We start from the raw sequence: 22,884 nt of genomic DNA, 5'->3' as shown, positions 1-22,884 counted from the left end.
ATTCCTTTTTGGGGTTTCTTCATGCAAATCAGACTATTATCATAAAATAATTCCTGGTAAAGTCCTTCAATCGTCCTCATCGCTCAAGAAATTTTCGGCTGTTTATTTTTTATATATATATATATATATATCTGGGGAAAATGATGACAACCAATGTGGCCACCATTATACTGCAAATACAACTAAGGCTGGAGGCGGATAACACAGGATCCACCATTGACAATAGGTGATATACAGTGCACTCAGAAAGTCTTCAGACACTTTTTTCACATTTTATTATGTTACTCCTTGTGCTAAAATAAAATAATAAAAAAAAAAAGTTTTCCTCAACATTCTACACTTAATACCTTATAATGAAAAAGTGAAAACAGAATGTTAGGAATTTTTACAGATTTATTAAAAAGGAAAAACAAAAATTTCTCCTGGACCTAAGTATTCAGACCCTTTGCTATGACACTTGGCATTTAGCTCTGGGGTCTCCCATTTCCCTGGATCATCTCTGAGAAGTTTTTACACCTTGATTGGAGTCCCCTGTGGTAAATTTAGTTGATTAGACCTAATTTGGAAAGACACAGCCCTGTCTGTATAAGGTCTCATAGCTGACAATGCAGCTCAGAGCAAAAACCAAGTCGTGAGGACTAAAGAACTGCACGTAGAGCTCAGAGACAGGATTGTGTGGAGGCAGAGATCTGGAGAAGCAGATACAAACATTTCAGCTGCACTGAATGTTCCCAAAAACACAGCGGCCTCCATAATTCTTAAACGGGAGTAGTTTGGAACAACCAAGGCTCTTCCTAGAGCTGGACGCCTCACCAAACTAGGTAATCAAACCCAGTGGTCACTCTGGCTGAGCTTCAAAGATCCTGTCTGCAGATGAGAGAAACTTCCAGAAGGTCAACCATCACTGCAGCCTCCACCAATCTGGACTTTATGGCCAGAAAGAAGCTTCTCCTCAGTAAAAGACACAGGAAAGTTTGCAACAAAAAAAAGCACCTAAAGGACTCTCAGACTATGAGAAACAAGATTCTCTGGTCTGATGCAACCAAGATTGAATTCTAAGCGTCATGTCTGGAGGAAACCAGGCCTCGCCCATCACCTACTCAATACCATCCCTACAGTGAAGCATGGTGGTGGCAGCATCATGCTGGGGGGACAGGGAGACTGGTCAGGGTGGAGGGAAAGCTGGATGGAGCCAAATACAGAGATATTCTTAAGGAAAACCCAATCCGGAGCTCTGGACTTCAGACTGGGCCGAAGGTTCACCTTCGAACAAGACAATGACCCTAAGCACACAGCCAAGACAACACAGGAGTGGCTTAGGGACAACTCTGTGAATGACCTTGAGTTGTCTAGCCGAAGCTCTGAACCCAATAAAACATCTCTGGAGAGACCTGAAAATTGCCCCATCCAACCTGACAAAGCAGGAGAGGATCTGCAGAGAGGAATGTCAGAAAATCTCCAAATCCAGAGTGTGCATACCTTGTAGTATCATCACCAAAAAGACCAGAGGCGGTAATCGCTGCCAAGGGGGCTTCAACTGAGTAAATGGGGCTGAAGACTTATGTCCTGAGTAAAGGGGCTGAAGACTTATGTCCTGAGTAAAGGGGCTGAAGACTTATGTTCTGAGTAAAGGGGCTGAAGACTTATGTCCTGAGTAAAGGGGCTGAAGACTTATGTCCTGAGTAAAGGGGCTGAAGACTTATGTCCTGAGTAAAGGGGCTGAAGACTTATGTCCTGAGTAAAGGGGCTGAAGACTTATGTCCTGAGCAAAGGGGCTGAATACTTTTCAATAAATTAGTAAAGATTTCGGACATTCTGTTCTCACTTTCTCATTATGGAGGACGGGTGCAGAATGAGGGGCACAAGGAGCAACATGACAAAATGTGAAGAAAGTGAAGGGTCTGAAGACTTTCTGAATGCGCTGTAGATAGACAGTAATTGCGTCTTACTTTCCCAGGAACACTGCCATACACACTGCTGTTCGGTATGCGGTGAACTTACTATGACTCTTTTCTCCATGTTCTCTCCGAAAACAAAATCGACATTGTATTTCTGTGGCATAAACCGCTGCTGAAAAAGCTGCATCCTAAATGGAGAAGAGTGAGAAGACTGCAGTTACAGTAATAGACAAAACCACAGCTAAAATCCCGCAACCCTCAGCAGCAGGTTTACTATAGTGAAATCTTCTAGGGGAGGCTAAGGAATAAATCATTTGACCTCCTCGTCTTCCTCGATCCTTCCGTGTCCCGAACCAAACCCTCTAGGTGCCCCTTCCCCTCCACCACCGTGCGACTGTATGTGAAATATCAGGTTTAGATAAAAGAAGGGCATCTGCCGTGTTGGCTGGGAGGCAGCTTGATGTAGCTGGGAGCCCCCCCCCCCCCCATTCCTCCAGGTAGGTTGTCAAACCCACCTTTAAAGGGATTGTCTCATGAAGAAAGCCACTGGAAATAGGCCCTGTTAGAGCATATGGACGTCATATACTGTAGAGGGGTCCCCCCCTCGGGAACCCTCTCTATGAGCCAGAAGACCCCCAGCTGCCATGTAATAACATAGGTCCACTTGTTGGCCACAGCTTCCTTCAAAGAAATCTGGTGCCGAGAGAGGGACCCTCGACAACCCACTGATTGCCAAGGCAGCTGCTTGGTAAAGGGTCTTGGTGCCCACTCTGTTGTTGTGTTGCTTGTGGTTTTTTACATTGTATCAGTACAGGAAGAGCGTGTTGCTGATAACAGGGGTATATTTGATGAAGAGCGTCTCCTTATCACTAATGAACCCATCGTCAGGTGCAAGTATCAGGTAGACAATCATCGTCTAAATCCTTGTAAGCTATGCACCCCTCCTCCGCCTTTGAGGCACTGCTTGCTTTTCTCACCTGGTTGCAATGTCCAAGAAGCATGTAGATCCAGTAGAAGACTTCGGCTCATCGGCGTTGCTTACTGGAGGGTTGCTTTTCTCTTCATGCTGCTGTCAAAGTAAATACAAAGCTGATCACGGGATGTCCCTCTGCGGAGTCGCCCAAAAATCAGCTGTACCATATGGGGGAACCCAGCAGCCAGTGGTTTGTTCCCCTGCAGCCCCACCAGAGGGAAAATGAAGCATTACATGGTGCCCATTGGAACCCGTTGCTGGGTCCTCCCCTGCTCTGGCTTATAGATAACTGTCCTGGATGGGAGACCCCCCCAACCAAACACTGTTAACTCTGAATTCATAATTTTACGTATATATATTTCAATTCTTTATTATTGTTTAGAACTGGAGGCTCTGAGCTGAATAATATGAATGTGTCCATGTAAAATGTATCAGTCTGGAGTCCGGGCTGTTTACTTCGAGAGTAATTCTTGACTGGATACAACAGTAGCAGACCCTCAGCTGTGAGAAGTGTTAGGGCTGTACGGTTCACATTCGGTAAAAATGGTGAAGGACTGGATCATAAAATGTCACGTTACCTTGTTTTCTGGTGTAGTGGCGGCGACGGCGGCAGCGTCTGTCTCCACATCTCTGCAGACGGTCACTGGCGGAGGCGGCAGCGTTGCGGGTTTAATCACCGCCCAGGGGTGAATGTTTCCTGCAAAATATTGGATCTCCAATGATTAGGTCTCTGACGCTACGGCAACTCCAAATAAAGTGTCTTTTTATTTACTAGTGCAACATTTCAGTCCTCTTACTGGGAATTTTCTCACTCCCAGTAACAGAATTGAGACATTGTATTGGTGAACTAAAGACTCTGCAAATATATTACTTTGATCCAGGATCAGAGGCGCAGCTGCCGGCACAAACACTGCGCTGCTTGAACTTTGGGTTCTATTACACGTGAAGATTCAGCAGGAGATTGTAGGGAGTGAAGCGTCCCCTCCTGGCAAATTGCCTGCTCGTCAGTGGAGGAGAGCGCTGCTATTACATGCAGTGATCCCCTCCACAGTATGGGGAGTAGTGATCGCTGTGCCATCGCTGTTTGCCTGCAGCAGATCGTAATTACACGGCACAATCTGCTACGACAAATTAGGGTTTTTAAACCTGCTAAAAGACTGAACGAGTATTTGCTCGTTCATCAGGTAAATCGGCGGCAGTATTACACTGCCAGATCATCACTAACGAGCATTACTATGAACGCTCGTTGGATATGATCTTCATGATTATTTTCTGGTGTAATAGGGCCTTTTAGGATTTGTATCTCTCTCATCTCCGTCTTTCTTCTCTTCGCCTTCCGGTCTCTTCCCCCTCTCTCTCTTCCTTCTCTATCTCTCTTTCCTCTCTCCTCCATCTCTCTCTCTTCTCTAGGGGCGGATTGGCCATAGACCTCACAGGGAAATTTCCCAGTGGGCAGATGCCCAGGGGGCCGCCTGGGCCCTCCTCACCGCCGGCCACTGGAAGTTTTTGGGGCTGTATTTTGTGCTGCTGGCAGTAGTTTGTGATGGTCTGTGGTATTTTTATCTCTGTTGGGGCGGTATAATGTGCCACAATATGGTATTGCTGGCTCTGCCTTCAATCAATTTGGACACCACTACAAAACGGGGCCACTTTTTGTATTTTTTCCAGGGCCACTTTAAGTTCCCAGTCCGCCCCTGCTCTTCCCCATCCCTCTCTCTTCCCCTCGCGCTCTTGCCAGTCCCCATTTTCTCCCTTCCCGCTTTCTCTTTTTCGCCTCTGTTTTCCTTCCCCTTTCGTCTTCTCCATCTCCCTCTCCCTTCCCGCTTTCTCTATTTGCCCTCTCTTTCTTCCCCCTCTCTCTTTTTCCGCTTTCCCTCTTTCCCCTCTCTCTTTCTTCCCCCTCTCTCTTTCTTCCCCCTATTTATTCCCCCTCTCTCTTTCCCCCTCTCTCTTAGAATTTCTCCTGCCATTTCCCTGTGAAACCATCAGCAGACCAGGGTCAGATGCGGCGGGTGCTGTAAAGCTTCCACGATCAGCTCCTGAATCCACGATCAGCTCCCGCTGAATAATATATGAGCAGGACAGGGGTTTAATGGTACAAACCTGCTCTGGTGCTGCTTCCCTGCTCCTGCAGAAGTGTGGACGGCATGAATACATTGTTCTTCAGCACTGTAATAACATAGTGGGGTGAGAAGGGACTTACTATAATTGTATCAAAAACATCAGTGAGGAACAGATGAAGCAACATCTCCCCGGACTCCTAACTACACACCAATACATTCTGGGGATTGACTTCCGTCTGACGCATTGTTTCACTCCACCCAGTGTGATTTTCATGTCTCAGCCTCTCATAGAGATTTTCTGCATCCTGTCCACTGCTCTTAAAGGGAACCTGTCATCAACTTTATGCTGACTGTACTGAGGGCAGCATAAAATAGTGACAAAAATGCTGATTTCAGCGGTGTGTCCCTCATGAGCTAAAAGTAAGTGGTTGCTGAGAACCAGCATCATAATCATTGCAGCCCAGGCCTTGAAAAGAGTCACATCTACATGAGAAGAGTCATGGTCATTCATAATCTCCTGCACTGTCACCCATCTGCAGTTCTCTCCTAGAGAGAAAGAGAGAAAACTAGGTAGAAGACTGTCAGCCATCAACAGATGGGCAGGAGAGCAGGAATTCATGAATAACCATGACTCTTCTCAGGTGGCCGTGACTCTTTTCAAGGCCTGATGCTGGTTTTCGGCAACCACTTACTTTTAGCTGATGAGTGACACACCGCTGAAATCACCATTTCTGTCACTACTTTATACTGCCCTCAGTACGGTCAGCATAAAGTGGATGACAGGTTCCCTTTAAGAACTCATGCAATGGTTCCCAATCATCATAGTAATTGGACCACCTCAGAATCGCGGCTTGTAACCACAAGGGAAGATACCGCTTCAGTTCATTACAAGGTGCTAAGCTGAGAACTGTGGGCCTGCATGTCCTGATCCCACCGCAGGCAGCTGCTATGGGGTCCCTGGAGATGGTCCCAGCTTGATCTCTTTTGCCCAGGACCATGAGCCCCAATGCAATATCAGTAATAGGGTTCCCATATCTATGATATCTGTGCCTCCTTCTATACCCCTTCAGGCACCAGGTGTGGCCGCTTGGTCTGCAGCCCCCTACAGATCAGCCCCTGCTCATTCCCCCTTATAATGGGCAGAAAGAACCTACAAACAAGGGAGCGGTGAATCCGTCAAAGGGTCGGGGAAGGGGCATACAGACATTAACCAGTACCATAATAGGGGGTCCCATTTTTAATGTGTACAGGTACTAATAGGGAACTTACCAGGCTGATTCGGGGGGAAGCTCGTCAGAACAGTAAAGGAGGAGGAGCGGACGCGTTTCTCCAAGACATTATGATCTGGACAGAGAATGATAAAAATGTATCATAGAGGAAAGATGACAGTGGCCGGTGAGCATCAGATTAAGATAAAGTCTGTCACAATGGGACCTGAATGACAATTAGAGGCGTCAAAGTCCATCTCCAAACCCCCCATTCTTAGTTAATAAAGGTTGGGGGGGGGGGGGGTACCATTCAAGACCCTCCTATGTGGCTACAAAGAGTGTCTCTCCCTCTGGAGGACCCAGTATGTCCATGCACCGCATGCACAGCCTATGGGAACAGTGTAATGCTTAATTTCTCCTGTGGTGGCGCTGCAGGGAACATTAAACACCTACTGCAAGCTTCCCATAACGCTTTTCTTATGCATGATCCGTGACTAATAACGCAGCTTATTGACATTAAAGGGGTTGTTGATTGGAGGGAGTCCCAACCCCCGCCGATCCCGAGAATGGGGATCCCCTGTCCCCTTCTGAATGCAGTGGCCAGTTGAGCTTGCACTCTGCACCCCGCTTCATTCTCCATGGGACAGTCAGCGAGTACAGTGCTCGGATATATTATGCAGTACAGCACAGGCTTCCAGTATGAATAGGAGCCAAGACCAAAATGAGTTTTTCCGTACATATAAAGCGATTACCTGTGTCGGTAGAGGACTGGGTCGGCCTGAATGTGAACGAGGATGATCGGAGCCTTTTCTCAGGATAGACACCTGCAGCACAGAATATACATACATTGATATTGTTACGCTTATTCTTGTGACTGGATTTCAGCGCAGATTTCGGAAACCGCCTCCCTTGTTTTCAGTGGGAGTACGCGCTGCCGTTGGCGCGTTTCGTGCTGGAAACCACAGCGGGTGCCCGCTCGTGAATTAACCCTTATTTGATTGAAGCAGGTCTCCCAACTTCAAAATGAAAAACTTTGCAGAAACCTGAGGGGCTGACCTGACATTCAATTATAAAATTGTAACTATTGAGTATCTGACCCTTAGATCCTTAAACCCTGTTTACGCCTGGAGATGAGCATGCACTATCCCTTTCCAACTTGAATGGGGCTGTCAGAAATAGCAGCACACACTTATTTTGGGACGGGCATCTTGCCTGAGCTATGAAAAAAATTTGCTTTATAGCAGTCACATGCACATACGAAATGCCCCATTTATTTTTAAGGGAGAGAGTAGTGGGCATGCTCATTGACCTGTGGGAGATAGTAGTGGGCATGCTTAGTGATCTGTGGGATATAGTAGTGGGCATGCTTAGTGACCTGTGGGAGATAGTAGTGGGCATGCTTAGTGACCTGTGGGATATAGTAGTGGGCATGCTTAGTGACCTGTGGGATATAGTAGCGGGCATGCTTAGTGACCTGTGGGAGATAGTAGCGGGCACGCTTAGTGACCTGTGGGAGATAGTAGCGGGCACGCTTAGTGACCTGTGGGAGATAGTAGCGGGCACGCTTAGTGACCTGTGGGAGATAGTAGCGGGCACGCTGAGTGACCTGTGGGAGATAGTAGCGGGCATGCTGAGTGACCTGTGGGAGATAGTAGCGGGCATGCTGAGTGACCTGTGGGAGATAGTAGCGGGCATGCTGAGTGACCTGTGGGAGATAGTAGCGGGCATGCTGAGTGACCTGTGGGAGATAGTAGCGGGCATGCTGAGTGACCTGTGGGAGATAGTAGCGGGCATGCTGAGTGACCTGTGGGAGATAGTAGCGGGCATGCTGAGTGACCTGTGGGAGATAGTAGTGGGCATGCTTAGTGACCTGTGGGAGATAGTAGTGGGCATGCTTATTAGTGACCTGTGGGAGATAGTAGTGAACATGCTTAGTGACCTGTGGGAGATAGTAGCGAACATGCTTAGTGACCTGTGGGAGATAGTAGCGGGCATGCTTAGTGACCTGTGGGAGATAGTAGCGAACATGCTTAGTGACCTGTGGGAGATAGTAGTGGGCATGCTTATTAGTGACCTGTGGGAGATAGTAGTGAACATGCTTAGTGACCTGTGGGAGATAGTAGCGAACATGCTTAGTGACCTGTGGGAGATAGTAGCGGGCATGCTTAGTGACCTGTGGGAGATAGTAGTGGGCATGCTTAGTGACCTGTGGGAGATAGTAGTGAACATGCTTAGTGATCTGTGGGCGATAGTAGCGGGCATGCTTAGTGACCTGTGGGAGATAGTAGCGGGCATGCTTAGTGACCTGTGGGAGATAGTAGCGGGCATGCTTAGTGACCTGTGGGAGATAGTAGCAGGAATGCTTAGTGACCTGTGGGAGATAGTAGTGGGCATGCTTAGTGACCTGTGGGAGATAGTAGTGGGCATCATTAGTGACCTGTGGGAGATAGTAGTGGGCATGCTTAGTGACCTGTGGAAGAGTGCAGTGGGCATGCTCAGTGAATGATGCAGAGGTCATTGTACAGGGAGGTTGATGAGGTGACCTGTGTATTGTCAATGGTATGTCACCCAAGAGGTTGAGAGATAATCACATGTCCTAGCCGCATGCCCTTAACTGTTATATAATGTCAAAGGCCCTATTAATGGAGCCATTTATACTTCATTAGGCATCGTCTGTTTGCTAATAGCAATTAAGCAAACCCATAAAACTGCGTGTATGTTCTGTTCCGTGCAGCCACAATGTGGGGGTTCGGGATTGGGTTGTAAAAAGTGCAAACCTATCAAACTGCAAAGTGTGAGAACTGCCAAGCATCTGTGATACCGCCCTGAGGCACATTGATAGGCGTGTCACATCCTTCATATAGATGATGGGAGTATCAGTTCACTTCAAAGCACATATTATTATCATTGCTAATGAAATATGTGTAAAATGTAATAACGCCATCTTCTTGGCGCATTGCTCATAGCTCAGAATTATGTCTGATTTAAAGAGATATTACTTACTATTGTCTGCATTTATGGCGAGGTCTCCTGCGTGTCTCTGTGTATGACGACAAAAACAGAGGCATTTTTATTACATTACAGTAAAGCAAGCATGGAGCACTATAAGGCTCTGTTTATAGTAATAATAGATGGATCAGTTTTTAACAAATCCTTAAGCCATTGACTATTGGTTTAGGGTGGTCCCAACACTGAGGCCGATACCCTGGCCAAAAGGCTTGTGGCCCAGGGTCTGTGGCTCAACTGTCCAGCTCACTCCTTGATCAAAGGGCTGGTGGTCCAGGGTCTATAACAAAGCATCCCCATCTCAGCATCTTCTTCTCGTCACTCATGAAGTCTGGCACAGTCTCTTTCTACTAAACAGTGGTCCAGACAACTAGGGGCTTTGACTGCTCTGTTTTTATACAGTTTCTTGCTGAAGTAGAACCTTCTAATGGGAGGGGTGGAGTGGAGACGCACAGCCTAAAGAGAAACAATGTTGCAATTCCAGTTGAGTTTTAATACAAGTCTATGGGAATGACTAAGCAGTTTTTCCAGACATAAGTCTTCAGACTTAAAGGGGTTGTCCACTTTTTACTATTGATGTCCTATCCTCAGGATAGGTCATCAGTATCAGTTCGGTAGAGGCCAGACTCCCGGCAACCCCACCGATCAGCTGCTTGAAGTGGGAGTACACGCTGCCGGTAGTATTCACTTGAACAGACAGAGCCATCCCATAGAAGTGAATGGGGATGTCATACTTATAATTACACCTTCTCACCACTGCAATTGCTGCTGCGAGCAGGTAAACAGAGCAAAGAAAGCAGTGCTCGTACGAGAGTGGCCTTCTCTTCAAACAGCTAATGGGCGGGGATGCCGGAAGTCGGACCCCTGCCAATCTGATATTGGTGACCTATCCTGAGGATAGGTTCATCAATAGTAAAAAAAAAATACAACCCCTTTAAACAACAGAGATAAAATAGACAGTTAAAAGGTCAGCATGTCTGCCCCCCCCCCTCTAAAACGTTGCATAGTCACTTATAGTCACTGTAGATGATTTCTAACTTCTCAGTGCATAGGTAGAAAGTCTCAAAGTCTCTCAGTATTAGCTGGCTGTCCATTAACCCTTTCCCCAGTGCATTGCAATAACAGTGCAAATGAACAGGATATATTACAATAAACATATAAAATGCAGTTCAACAATACAAAACTGTGTAAGTGCACACAGCAGTGTAAATCATAGTGCCAATTAACCCTTCAAAGTGCAATATGTTTACAGCAGCACATACTGAGCACAGTGCACATGTACAGATGGGTTTGGGACTACTACAACTCCCAAATGCACAATTTGGTTCGTATCCATTCAGCAAATCAATAGCGTACCTTAATTGGCCGATCCTTTTTCTCGGGCACAGTTACTGGCTGGGTAAGCAATGTTGTATCTGCAAGACAAGAGACATGAAGAGTGTTAGATGCATGTGTCACAATGTAAGCATAGGCCAGGGATCAGTAGTAAATAGTCTTGAATATTTGCAGCAAGGAATGAATTACGCATACATTTTCCACACACTGAACCAGCAGGGAATGCTGCTAAAAAGTTGTAAGCTCAGAGCCAAGAAGAAATCATCAGAATTATGATCCCCTCTGTCCTAGCACAGTGAAAATAAACCCAAAGTGTTATTCTGGGATACAAATCAGCAAATTTTATCTTGGCTCTGAGCTCACAACTTTCAGAAACATTCCTTGCTGGTTCAGTTTGTGGAGAAAGCAGGGTCTGTTGACTTATAATCTGGGAGATTTGATATCAAGTGATAAATAGTGCCAAGCTTCTAATATATATTTACAGCAAGAAGGAATGAATAACACATGCCTTCTCCACACACACACTGAACCAGCAGGGAATGCTGCTGAAAGTTGTGAGCTCAGAACCAAGCAGAAATCAACAAAATTCTAAAGGCCTATATACTAGCATTGTGAAAGTAAATTAATAGCAATATCCTGGGGTAGAAATCAGCAGAAGAAATCCTGCAGATTTCTTCTTGGCTCTGAGCTCATAACTTTCAGCAAGATTTCTTGCTGGTTCAGTTTGTGGAGAGAGCAGGCTATGTTGACTTCTGGGAGACATAGTATTAAGTGGTAAAAAAATAAATAAAATACCAACTTCAGCAAGAATGACTGAATTATGTGTGCCTTCTCCACACACACACACTGAACCAGCAGGGAATGCTGCTGAAAGTTGTGAGCTCAGAACCAAGAAGAAATCAACAGAATTCTGAAGGCTTCTATCCTAGCGCTGTGCAAGTAAGTCCATAGCAATAACTATATAAATGATGCTCCCAAAACATAAAAAACTAAAAGAATAAGAAAATAAAAAATAAAAATATAACGCAATGTGTCCGAAGCTCTAATCTCGATAACAATTCCAAGGATGCTTTGTCGTATCGAAATAAAAGGTTCTATCTATGACGAAAATTGCTCCAATAGCATTAAGATATGATTAAAGGGAGTCTGTCATCAGCATTTCACTTTTTTAACCCTTCCCACTGCTCCCTGGCATGCTTACAGTTAATAAAAACGTTACCTCTGGCATCAATCCTGGACTTATAAAACCATCAAAAACGATCTTTATAACATATTCAAATGAGGGCTCGCAAGTGCCCAGGGGCGGCGTTACCCTCGTAGGTGCCCTGCTAGCTCAGCCTTTTCATTGCTTCCCCCCGCCCCTTCCTAGCCTCCGCCCACCCATCCATTCCCTCTGACCGCCTCTCTACCAACTTGTTATTCCGCCGATATCCCGCGCCTGCGGACTCATTCCTTTGGCCGGCGCATGCGCACTGCGATGCCCATTCCTTGTATGGCATCACAGTAACTATTGCGCATGCGCCGGCTAACGACGCAAAAACACAACAAAGGAGGCGGTCCATCGGCGCATGCGCATTCATTACTGTGAAGCCGTACAAGGAATGGGCATCGCAGTGCGCATGCGCCGGCCAAAGGAATGAGTGCGCAGGCGCGGGATCTCGTCGGAATAACAAGTTAGTAGAAAGGCGGTCAGAGGGAAAGGATGGGCGGGCGGAGGGTAGGAAGGGGCGGGGGGACGCAATGAAAAGGCTGAGCTAACAGGGCACCTAAGAGAGTAACGCCGCCCCTGGGCACTTGCGAGCCCTCATTTGCATATCTTATAAAGATCGTTTTTTATGGTTCTATAAGTCCAGGATTGATGCCAGAGGTAACGTTTTTATTAACTGTAAGCATGCTAGGGAGCTGTGGGAAGGGTTAAAAAAGTGAAATGCTGATGACAGACTCCCTTTAAAGTGATAGCCTAATAGGTTTTTGCGGGCATCTTATCTGCACTTTTGCGGTTTTAATGACTTTTTTGCACCTAGTTTTTTGGGTGACTCTCGGGACACCTGCGTTTTTTGCTCCTGGCGTTTTTTTGTGCTTCTGGAACTCTTGGCGTTTTTTTATTTTTTTGGGCGTTTTTATATTTCCTCTCTAGGGGGGGATATGATAAAACACCATGAAGAAAACACTTGTGGTAAAAAAAATAATGCCACAAAATATGCCCCAAAAAACCTAGGTGGCCAGAAAAAAACAACAACAAAAAAAAAAAAACGCATGCAGTTATGCCAGCCCTGCAAAAAAAAAAAAAAAACTCCAGTGCAAATGTATGTGTGTAGGGACCCTAAATGAGAATAGGCTGCTATACAAGACATAAGCTACGCACAGGAGTGGCGCTATTTTTGGAAGAAAGCAGCTGGCCCAGATTCAGGTAGATTTGCCCATTACTTACACCTGAGCCGCTCAGCTGAATTTCTCTGCGCTGGAGCAATTTTGCCAAATTGCCACCTGATTCAGGAATCGTTTGTTCATTTAATTTGCTCCTGTTTAAGGCAAAGCTGAGGGCGCAAGGCCGTGCAAGTCAAAGTGGGTGTGCCCCTATGTAAATGAGGAATTTTCGGCTCAGCAGAGGTTTGCTAGCATAATTTCAGGGCAAATCCTGCTCAGCTGCTTGCACTGAGCAAATAAATAGGAGCAGACTTGCGCAGGTTCTTTGCTGAATTTCATCCTGCTTTTTCCTACCCCCCCCTGAGCAAGGAAATTCAGCCCTTTTGCAAGACATGGCACCTCCCAAAGGGACCAAAATAAGGAAGGCCAACTTTGTGGCTGCAGAGATGGACATCCTGATTGCTGCACTCCAGCAGCATAAGGAAGTCCTATATGGTGCCCATGTGGGTGCTCTGCTTGTTCAGATCGTCTGTCTAGGTGCTGCTGAAGTTGCGCGCTCCTTCAGATGACATTTGGCCATCTTTTGCTAACTTGCCCCTGCTTTTAACAGGAGCAAGTTTGCCCAGGGAAAAAAGCTTGCACGCTTCCAGCGCAAGATGCGCATCACACGCGCATGTTTCTGAATCATCGGCAGTACCTAATTTGCATATTCGCTGAGGGAATTCCATGAAGGCGCAACTTACACCCCGCGCAAAATTGCACGAAAATTGCGCAGGAACAGCTAGGCTGCGTGCGCGGGAAAATGGCCGCATTTCAGGCTTAACTGGTTTACAGAATCAGCCGCAAATTTGCATAGGAGCAAATCAGTACTTGCGCGGCGCAAATCACACTTGTTCCCGCGCAAGTGCTTCTTGAATCTGGGCCAGCTATGTTTTTGTCATCTGGTACTAAGAGGTTAAATAATCAGTCAGTGACCTGTAGTGACAGTGGGCAGGTCCCACCGGTGTGAATAATCGATGTTAATGAGCGGATTACTACTGTGTGGCTGCAGCGGAGGGCGGGGGCAGCGCGCACCGGATCAGGCTGGGCCTCGCTGGTTTCTTCGCTCTTGGCTGGTGTATTACTGGGACAAATAACAGGATGAAGAGAGGGGCGAACAAGCGTTACACCAGCACTCCCGCCACTGCCAGCCTCTACTTGACTCCTCGCCCATAGGGCCGGCTGCCAGGGGCAGACACAATCATACAGTAATCGGCCGCCATTCATCTCATTCTATACAATACAATATTTTTAATAGACTTCCTGTATCACTTCCTCGCAGCTTTCAATATCTCTGCCTGCTCTCACTCAGTAGGAACCCTCATCGTTGACTTCCAGTGGTCTCTCTGTGGACACAAGACACAGCTCTGATAATTGGACCATGTGTCCATTATTTGACCAGGAGTGAGTGACAGCAAGCAGAGATCTTGAAAGCCCCGGATTTTATTTAAAAAAATTATAGAGAAAGAATTTTGCAAAATGATATCCCTTTTCATTGTACAAAAAATTAACATTTATTGACTGTGACTGGAAAATCCCTTTAAAGACTTTAAAGGGATTTTCTAAGGTTATTATAGGTAAGTGAGACATTTTAGTCAAATGCTTTTCCCACAGGCACCACCCCGGGGTGTAGCTGAGGGAAGGTGGGCATATAATAACTAGAGACTGGGGCATAATTGGCTAATCATCCCATTTAAAGGGGTTGTACAAGTTTAGAGAAGCAGCGCCGCACCTGTCTTTAGTTTGCATCTGATATTGAAGCTCAGCTCCATTGATGTAAATAGGGCAGAGCTGCAATACCACAAACAACCTGCAGACAGGTGTGGCGCTGTTGTGGAACAAAACTGGAATGTTGGCTAGGATACCCAAGGTGTAATTATCATGACCAGAAGAAACCAGACGATCAGTACAGGATAAGTAATGTATGTAAACGGTGACCAGCAGAATAGTGAGTGCAGCTCTGGAGTATAATACAGGATGTGACTCAGGATCAGTACAGGATAAGTAATGTATGTACACAGAGACTTCACCAGCAGAATAGTGAGTGCAGCTCTGGAGTATAATACAGAATGTAACTACATATCAGTACAGGATAAGTAATATATGTACACAGTGACTGCACCAGTAGAATAGTGAGTGCCGCTCTGGAGTATAATACAGGATGTAACTCAGGATCAGTACAGGATAAGTAATGTATGTACACAGTGACTGCACCAGCAGAATAGTGAGTGCAGCTCTGGAGTATAACACAGGATGTAACTCAGGGTCAGTACAGGATAAGTAATGTAATGTATATACACAGTGATTTCACCAGTAGAATAGTGAGTGCAGCTCTGGAGTATAATACAGGATGTAACTCAGGATCAGTACAGGATAAGTAATGTAATGTATGTACACAGTGACTGCACCAGCAGAATAGTGAGTGCAGCTCTGGAGTGTAATACAGGATGTAACTCAGGGTCAGTACAGGATAAGTAATGTATATACACAGTGACTCCACTAGCAGAATAGTGAGTGCAGCTCTGGAGTATAATACAGGATGTAACTCAGGGTCAGTACAGGATAAGTAATGTATATACACAGTGACTCCACTAGCAGAATAGTGAGTGCAGCTCTGGAGTGTAATACAGGATGTAACTCAGGATCAGTACAGGATAAGTAATGTATGTACACAGTGACTGCACCAGCAGAATAGTGAGTGCAGCTCTGGAGTATAATACAGGATGTAACTCAGGATCAGTACAGGATAAGTAATGTAATGTATGTACACAGTGACTGCACCAGCAGAATAGTGAGTGCAGCTCTGGAGTATAATGCAGGATGTAACTCAGGGTCAGTACAGGATAAGTAATGTAATGTATATACACAGTGATTCCACCAGTAGAATAGTGAGTGCAGCTCTGGAGTATAATACAGGATGTAACTCAGGATCAGTACAGGATAAGTAATGTATGTACACAGTGACTGCACCAGCAGAATAGTGAGTGCAGCTCTGGAGTATAATACAGGATGTAACTCAGGATCAGTTATGCAGTCATTGATAAATTAGGCAGATAGGATACAATTACATTATAGACAAATAATATACTGTATATACAGAGATGACACATAGATTAGATGCCAGACCTCTCTGAGGAGTACAGAAGTTGAATGCACGGTGCGGACTCCATATGTATTTAGCAGAATTCACAGTCCAGTCACTGACAGTAATTATTTTGGGCTATAATCTCATGGGAAAGATATAGGCTTGTAGTACGCGTGCCACAGATCCACTGGTACCCAGCCAAGCACATAGCGTCCCCTGATACACAGAGGGGCCCGGAGTGGTGCCAGGTGCTATACAGTAATATCAGTTTATCAGGATGCAGAAATCTGTAGGGTTTAACCTGTTCATTCCTGCATCATATAACGATTACATCTTAACTCGTCACAGTTTAACACTAATTATAATGTGCATACTGGTATTTATCAATGAGTCTAATAAGTAAGTGAACCCCCCTTTTTTTTAGCTGTTCCCAGCATCAAGAGGAGGTACAGAAAGCTTTACTACTTGTGGCTTACGTCAAGTTACCATTGACTGGTGTAGCTAATGCATTTCATGCTTTAGTTATACCTTCCATCATCCATAGTAATTATCATGAGAACCAGTAATGAGTGGTAGCAGCTACTGTAAAGTCCAGAACCCCCCAAAACAAGCATTTTCTTCTCCAGCTCTGCATGATCTTCCTCTTTTTAGAGCTGGAAGTGAAACTGCTGCTGGCGCCTAAAGTTCTGCACAAGTAGCCCTGTCCCAGTAATTGGAGAGGCCTATTGGCATGCCGAATCTTTCCAAGCTACTATATTTGGTCTATATTTAGCAAAGAAACCCACACTACCCGTAATCAGTGAATTTCCATATATTCACTCCATGTTATTCTAAACTCCAGCATTCAGTGCTGATTAATTTCATAATATATCTTTATGGCAGCATGAGCTCCATTTTCTGGTACAGAACTTCACATCCCCTGCAAAATGTTAGGATACTATACTGCTACCTAGAGCCACCACTAGAGGGAGCTCAAGAGATTACTGCATACAGATATATACAGCCACCACTAGAGGGCACTCAGGAGAATACTGCATACAGATATATACAGCCACCACTAGAGGGAGCTCAGAAGATTACTGCATACAGATATATACAGCCACCACTAGGGGAGCTCAGGAGATTACTGCATACAGATATATACAGTCACCACTAGAGGGAGCTCAGGAGATTACTACATACAGATATATACAGCCACCACTGGAGGGAGCTCAGGAAATTACTCCATACAGATATAACAGCCACCACTAGAGGAAGCTCAGGAGATGACTGCATACAGATATATACAGACACCACTAGAGGGAGCTCAGGAGATTACTGCATACAGATATATACAGTCACCACTAGAGAGAGCTCAGGAGATTACTGCATACAGATATATACAGTCACCACTAGAGAGAGCTCAGGAGATTACTACATACAGATATATACAGCCACCACTAGAGGGAGCTCAGGAGATTACTGCATACAGATATATACAGCCACCACTAGAGGGAGCTCAGGAGATTACGGCATACAGATATATACAGCCACCACTAGAGGGAGCTCAGGAGATTACTGCATACAGATATATACAGCCACCACTAGAGGAAGCTCAGGAGATTACTGCATACAGATATATACAACCCTACGTATCAATGTATCGGTCTGGAGTCCGGGCTGTTTAGCTCACAGAGCATTGTCCAGACTGGATACAACTGTGCTAGTTTGTTACAATGTATCAGTCTGGAGTCCGGGCTGTTTAGCTCACAGAGCATTGTCTAGACTGGATACAATTATATCCACTTCTCAGCTGAGGGCAGGACTGGCTAAGGACAGGATTACTGCTTCTGAATGGAACAAAGGACATTCTCATTGACTGACTGCGAGTTAATGTATTCTTAATTAATGACCCCCAAAAGTCTATTAAAAAGTTTTGGGACTTTTCTCATGTGGAATCTTTAGGAATAGCGCCCTTAAAATCCATAGGTTGTGTCTGGTATTGTGTCTGGTATTGATTTGAATGGGGGTGAACTGCAATACCAGACACAGCCTATGCATAAGAGTGGCGCTGTTTCCGGATTTCTTTTTTTAATCCCAGGTGGCAATGAAACTCAAGCAGGGTTAAAATAGGAAAGTGTATGAATGACGTGGAGGCCTCTGTGGTGGCCTTGTAATTCAATTCCATGTAGGTTAATGAGATGTAGGCAGACATCACACTGTCATCTGCTTGTAACCAAACACCTTCGTTGCAGCGCGGTGATATCACCAGCAGCTGGTTCTCAGAGGATGGAGAAGGTTTTCGGAGGCGCCTCCATCTCCGCACGTGTGGAAGGGGATCAGGTGGACAGGCACGGTGCTGATGGTGCAGGTTACTGAGCACATGGCAGACCATAGATTATTATACCGTTCCTGCATATGGCGGTATTATGGCTATAATAGTGTCTTGGAGAGCTGCATGAGGCCGGCACCTCCATATACCTCCATCCATCGGATGGTGTATTGCTGTGATGGCTAACCTCCGGCACTCCGGCTGTAGTAATACTACAACTCCCAAGATGCACACTTGCTTGCCTGTTCTCAGAACTCCATAGAAATTAATAGAGCATGCTGGGAGTTGTAGTTTCACCACAGTTGGAGTGCTGGAGGTTAGCCATCACTGGTGCATTGTATATACAGAGGTACAAGAAACCATGGCCTCTAGGGCAGAAAACCTCAATCCAGTGGAGCTGGGGTGCAGCCTGTCCAGCGGCATACAGAGGTGTTATGGCGGACCTTTACAGCCTTGGTGCACTGCAGAGCAGGCTTCGTGCACACAGGGGCGGGTTAAATGGAAAAATGGGGGTCCGCTCTGTATGCCGAGCTGCATTTAGGGGGAGACTAAATGGAGAGGTGGTGGAGTGGCTCTCTGCATTATAGGGCATGCACACTGCTGCCCCAGTCATCGACATGATGAGGATAGCCAAGTACTTGTGTGAACACTGAGGGCCCAACTGCAGAGAGGAGGGAGAGCGGGGGTCCCGGAGTGTGACCGCTGCTCCACTGACGGTCTACAGGACCGCCGAGTAGAGCGCACAGAGAATGGAAAGACTGTCATGCATGCGCTCCACTGCTGCATTCACAAAGGGGCATCAAGGTGTTATTAGGGGCCAAACGCCTTTAGGCTACATTCAGCCGCTTTAAGAACCAATTGCAGTCTAGGGGGCTACTCACAAGGACCTTTTTTTCTAACAGCCAGTGAATAGTGGCCATCGAAAAATAGAACATATTTTGGGCCGGTTTTATGTCCAGATGGATCTCATTGAAATCAATGGGACCGTTTTTACCAGCCATTTAGACAGGAGTGGACCCGTCTAACGGGCGTCACAAATGGGTATTCATGATCTTTTAGGGTTTAAATTAAAAGAAATAATAGTAATAAAATACTCACCCCATCTACTTGCACACCCAGGGACACTCGCTCTTTACTTGATGCAGCAGGACCTGCCATTCCCATGACTATGCTGAGAGTGCAGGTCCTTTCCTCCTGCATCCAGTGAGGAGCGAGTGACACTGGGTGTGCAAGTGGATGAGGCGAGGAGTATTATTATTACACAAGCAGAATAGGGGCCATAGGTGGAGGAATACTGGGGGCCACTAAGAGGGGTATTCATAATACTGGGGGCCACTAATGGGGCATTCATAATACTAGCGGCATTACTAATACTGGGGGGGGCATTAATGGGGTATTAATCATAATGATGGCATTATGGATTGGGGATTTGATGTCCAAGGGGCACTATGGGAGGCCTTATTTATACAGAGGGCACTGCAGGGGTCGGGATTTACAAAAAAAGCCAATTGAATTCATCCATTTTTTTAATGGCCGTTTTAAAATGGAGGCTAAACCGCTATTAAAAACAGTCAGACGGACAGAAAATGGCTGCAACAATAGTGGCCATGAAAAACTGACAGTGTGAATGTAGCCTTAGGCCTCATGCACACGACCGTTGTGCGTTTTGCAGTCCGCAAATTGCATATCCACAAAACACGGATGGCGTCCGTGTGCGTTCCGCAATTTGCGGAACGGCATGGACAGCCATTGATATAACTGCCTATTCTTCTCCACAAAATGGCCAAGAATAGGAAAGGTTATTTTTAATTTAAAGGTTATCATTTTATTTACTTCTCCCCGTGCGCAGATGAAAACATCCAGTGTCAGCGGCAGCCAATGGCAGGCGGTGATGAGGATGAGCCTCCCTAGCATCGCGGGTGATGCAAGGGAGGCTAGTCCCCGTGCCCGCCTGCCATTGGTTTCTCCCCACCCCCCGACGCCTGATCTTTTCAGGGAGAAGCAGCGGCGGCCGTGCGGGCTTTAGAAGCGACGCAGGTAAGAATATTCAGTGTGAGGGGCCAGGGCATATGGGGGCCATTTCAGAGGTTGGATACCCCTTAAAGAATTGTCCCATCTCTAAAAGCACTTGAGTTAGGCGAGCTGATCCGGCCACGACAGGCTCAACTCGATCACAGCAATGACCACTGCATTTCCTTTAAAGCTTCCCTTGGCCGTCATAGCTGGGGTGACACCTTCATAATATACAGGGGCCCCATGCAAGAGCCACAGCAGGCACCATACAAGGGGGGGGGGGGGCACAACAATCCGACGTCCTCTGGTGTCCTGTGATTTTGCCCTGACTGCAATGAAACCACAACGTCAGACCGGGGCAGAGCCATAGGGACTGCAGAGCCGGTGGTCACACCTGGCCCCTGGTGCTCGAGGGGGCTTAAACGCCTGTCTGTCACATAGATGGCACATGGTAGATGGAGAACCTGTGACAGATTTTGCATGGAGGCCCAGGAGCTTCCAGCTACGCCCCTGCCGACACAGTAACTCCCTTGTAGTTGGGCTCGTGGACAATGACACTTTTGAGAAATAATTTGGAGAACTGAAAGATTTTCATATTTGCCAAGAACGCACGAGGTTTAGCTAGAAGCCCCGGGTAAAAAGCAACACCCAGACCCCCCTCCCCCACAATCGTCCCTCGTGGTGCCATTTAGGCCACTACAGACATGGAGTCTTCAGTCTCTCAATGACATCACAAAGCAATTAGTTCCTTGGGATCGGCAACCTTCGGCACTCCAGCTGTTGTGAAACTACAACTCCTAGCATGCTCCTTCCACTTGTGTGGGAGTTTAGAGAACAGCCAAGCAAGTGTGCATGATGGGAGATGTAGTTTCGAAACAGCTGGAGTGCCGGAGGTTGCTGACCGCTGCTTTAAGGGATTCTCTTCTTTTGCACTTTTTATTGCATGTAAGGAAAATCAGTCCAACATGTCTGGGAGTGAGACGCTCCGCGGGAAACTCGTGAGACGCTCCACGGGCCACTCGTGAGACGCTCCGCGGGCCACTCGTGAGACGCTCCGCGGGAAACTCGTGAGACGCTCCGCGGGAAACTCGTGAGACGCTCCGCGGGAAACTCGTGAGACGCTCCGCGGGAAACTCGTGAGACGCTCCGCGGGAAACTCGTGAGACGCTCCGCGGGAAACTCGTGAGACGCTCCGCGGGAAACTCATGAGACGCTCCACGGGAAACTCATGAGACGCTCTGTGGGCCACTCGCGAGACATACTTCAGATGCCATGAGAGTTCCCGCATTCCTTCTCTTATAGGTCAGAGAAACGCTCTGCAGTTACCTCTCTTCTGCTCTGCAAGTTTCATTTCTCTACATCTTCCTCCAGTTCACGCCTCGTTCCCCCCTCCCCCCCAGCTCAAGTCAAGAGTCCAGGAACAGCGAGGATGTGTATTAGGCCTCCTGCACACGACCGTATGGCTTTTTCAGTGAACGAGGGGGCCTTATACACGGATTTTCTGCACCGATTTGGGTAAATGTGCCTCTGCAAGTAATGCCTCATGCACACGACCGTGCCGTTTTTTGCAGTCCACAAACCGCGGATCCACAAAAAACGGAAGCTACCCGTGTGCCTTCCGCAATTTGTGGAACAGAACGGGCGGCCCATTGTAGACATGCCTATTCTTGTCCGCAAAACGGACAAGACTAGGAAAGGACTCATCATTTTTGAGGGGCCACGGAACGGAGCAACGGATGCGGACAGCACACAGAGTGCTGTCCGCATCTTTTGCGGACCCATTGAAATGAATGGTTCCGTATACGGACCGCATGCAGAACGCAGGAAACGGCCCGTATATGGAACGCAAAATAAGTTCGTGTGAACGAGCCCTAGGGCCTCACTCACACGTCAGTGTTCAGTCAGTGATTTCCATCAGTGATTCTGAGCCAAAGCCAGGTGCGGCTCTAAACACGGAACAGGTGCAGATCTTTCCCATAGGCCTCATTCAGACGGCCGTATGTTGCTTTCCTCATCCGATCCGCAATTTTGGGTCCCAATAGATCTTTTCTTCCGTTCCACCGTCCCGCAAAACAAATTGAACATGTCCTATGAAAATCAGGATGTGGCCTCATTAAAGTCTAGTTTTTATTCTATGGCAATACAATCCGTTTTTTTTGCGGACTTGCTTAGCTGTCCGCAAAAAAAACGGATCCGCATTTTCTGCACCGATTTGGGTAAATGTGCCTCTGCAAGTAATGCCTCATGCACACGACCATGCCGTTTTTTGCAGTCCACAAACCGCGGATCCACAAAAAACAGAAGCTACCCGTGTGCCTTCCGCAATTTGTGGAACAGAACGGGCGGCCCATTGTAGACATGCCTATTCTTGTCCGCAAAACGGACAAGAATAGGACATGCTATATTTTTTTGCGGGGCCTCGGAACGGAGCAACGGATGCGGACAGCACACGGAGTGCTGCCCTCATCTTTTGCGGCTCCGTTGAAGTGAATGGGTCCGCATCCAAGCCGCAAAAACTGCGGCTTGGATGCGGACCCAAACAATGGCCGTGTGCATGAGGCCTCATTCAGACGGCCGTATGTTGCT

General features: G+C 46.7%; 1 protein-coding gene across 2 annotated transcripts in view; it reads right to left on the bottom strand.

The window, feature by feature from the left end:
- Nucleotides 1-22,884, bottom strand: part of RANBP3L (RAN binding protein 3 like) — a 41,017-nt gene that overhangs the window by 15,872 nt on the left and 2,261 nt on the right. The window contains exons 2-9 of one of the 2 annotated variants that reach the window (XM_044293693.1): nucleotides 10,505-10,563; nucleotides 9,146-9,182; nucleotides 6,895-6,966; nucleotides 6,204-6,278; nucleotides 4,975-5,040; nucleotides 3,450-3,568; nucleotides 2,876-2,967; nucleotides 2,002-2,086 (exon numbers count right to left, since the gene is read on the bottom strand). In XM_044293693.1, the coding sequence (XP_044149628.1) occupies nucleotides 2,002-2,086; nucleotides 2,876-2,967; nucleotides 3,450-3,568; nucleotides 4,975-5,040; nucleotides 6,204-6,278; nucleotides 6,895-6,966; nucleotides 9,146-9,182; nucleotides 10,505-10,563 (605 nt within the window). The remainder of the gene's footprint in view (nucleotides 1-2,001; nucleotides 2,087-2,875; nucleotides 2,968-3,449; nucleotides 3,569-4,974; nucleotides 5,041-6,203; nucleotides 6,279-6,894; nucleotides 6,967-9,145; nucleotides 9,183-10,504; nucleotides 10,564-22,884) is intronic. The other variant, XM_044293694.1, reaches the window with a different exon arrangement.

This window comes from Bufo gargarizans, chromosome 5, assembly GCF_014858855.1.
Source record: "Bufo gargarizans isolate SCDJY-AF-19 chromosome 5, ASM1485885v1, whole genome shotgun sequence".
Classification (NCBI taxonomy): Eukaryota; Metazoa; Chordata; class Amphibia; order Anura; family Bufonidae; genus Bufo; species Bufo gargarizans.
Note: the sequence above shows the minus strand (reverse complement) of the source record. Positions and strands in the feature narration are given on the sequence as shown.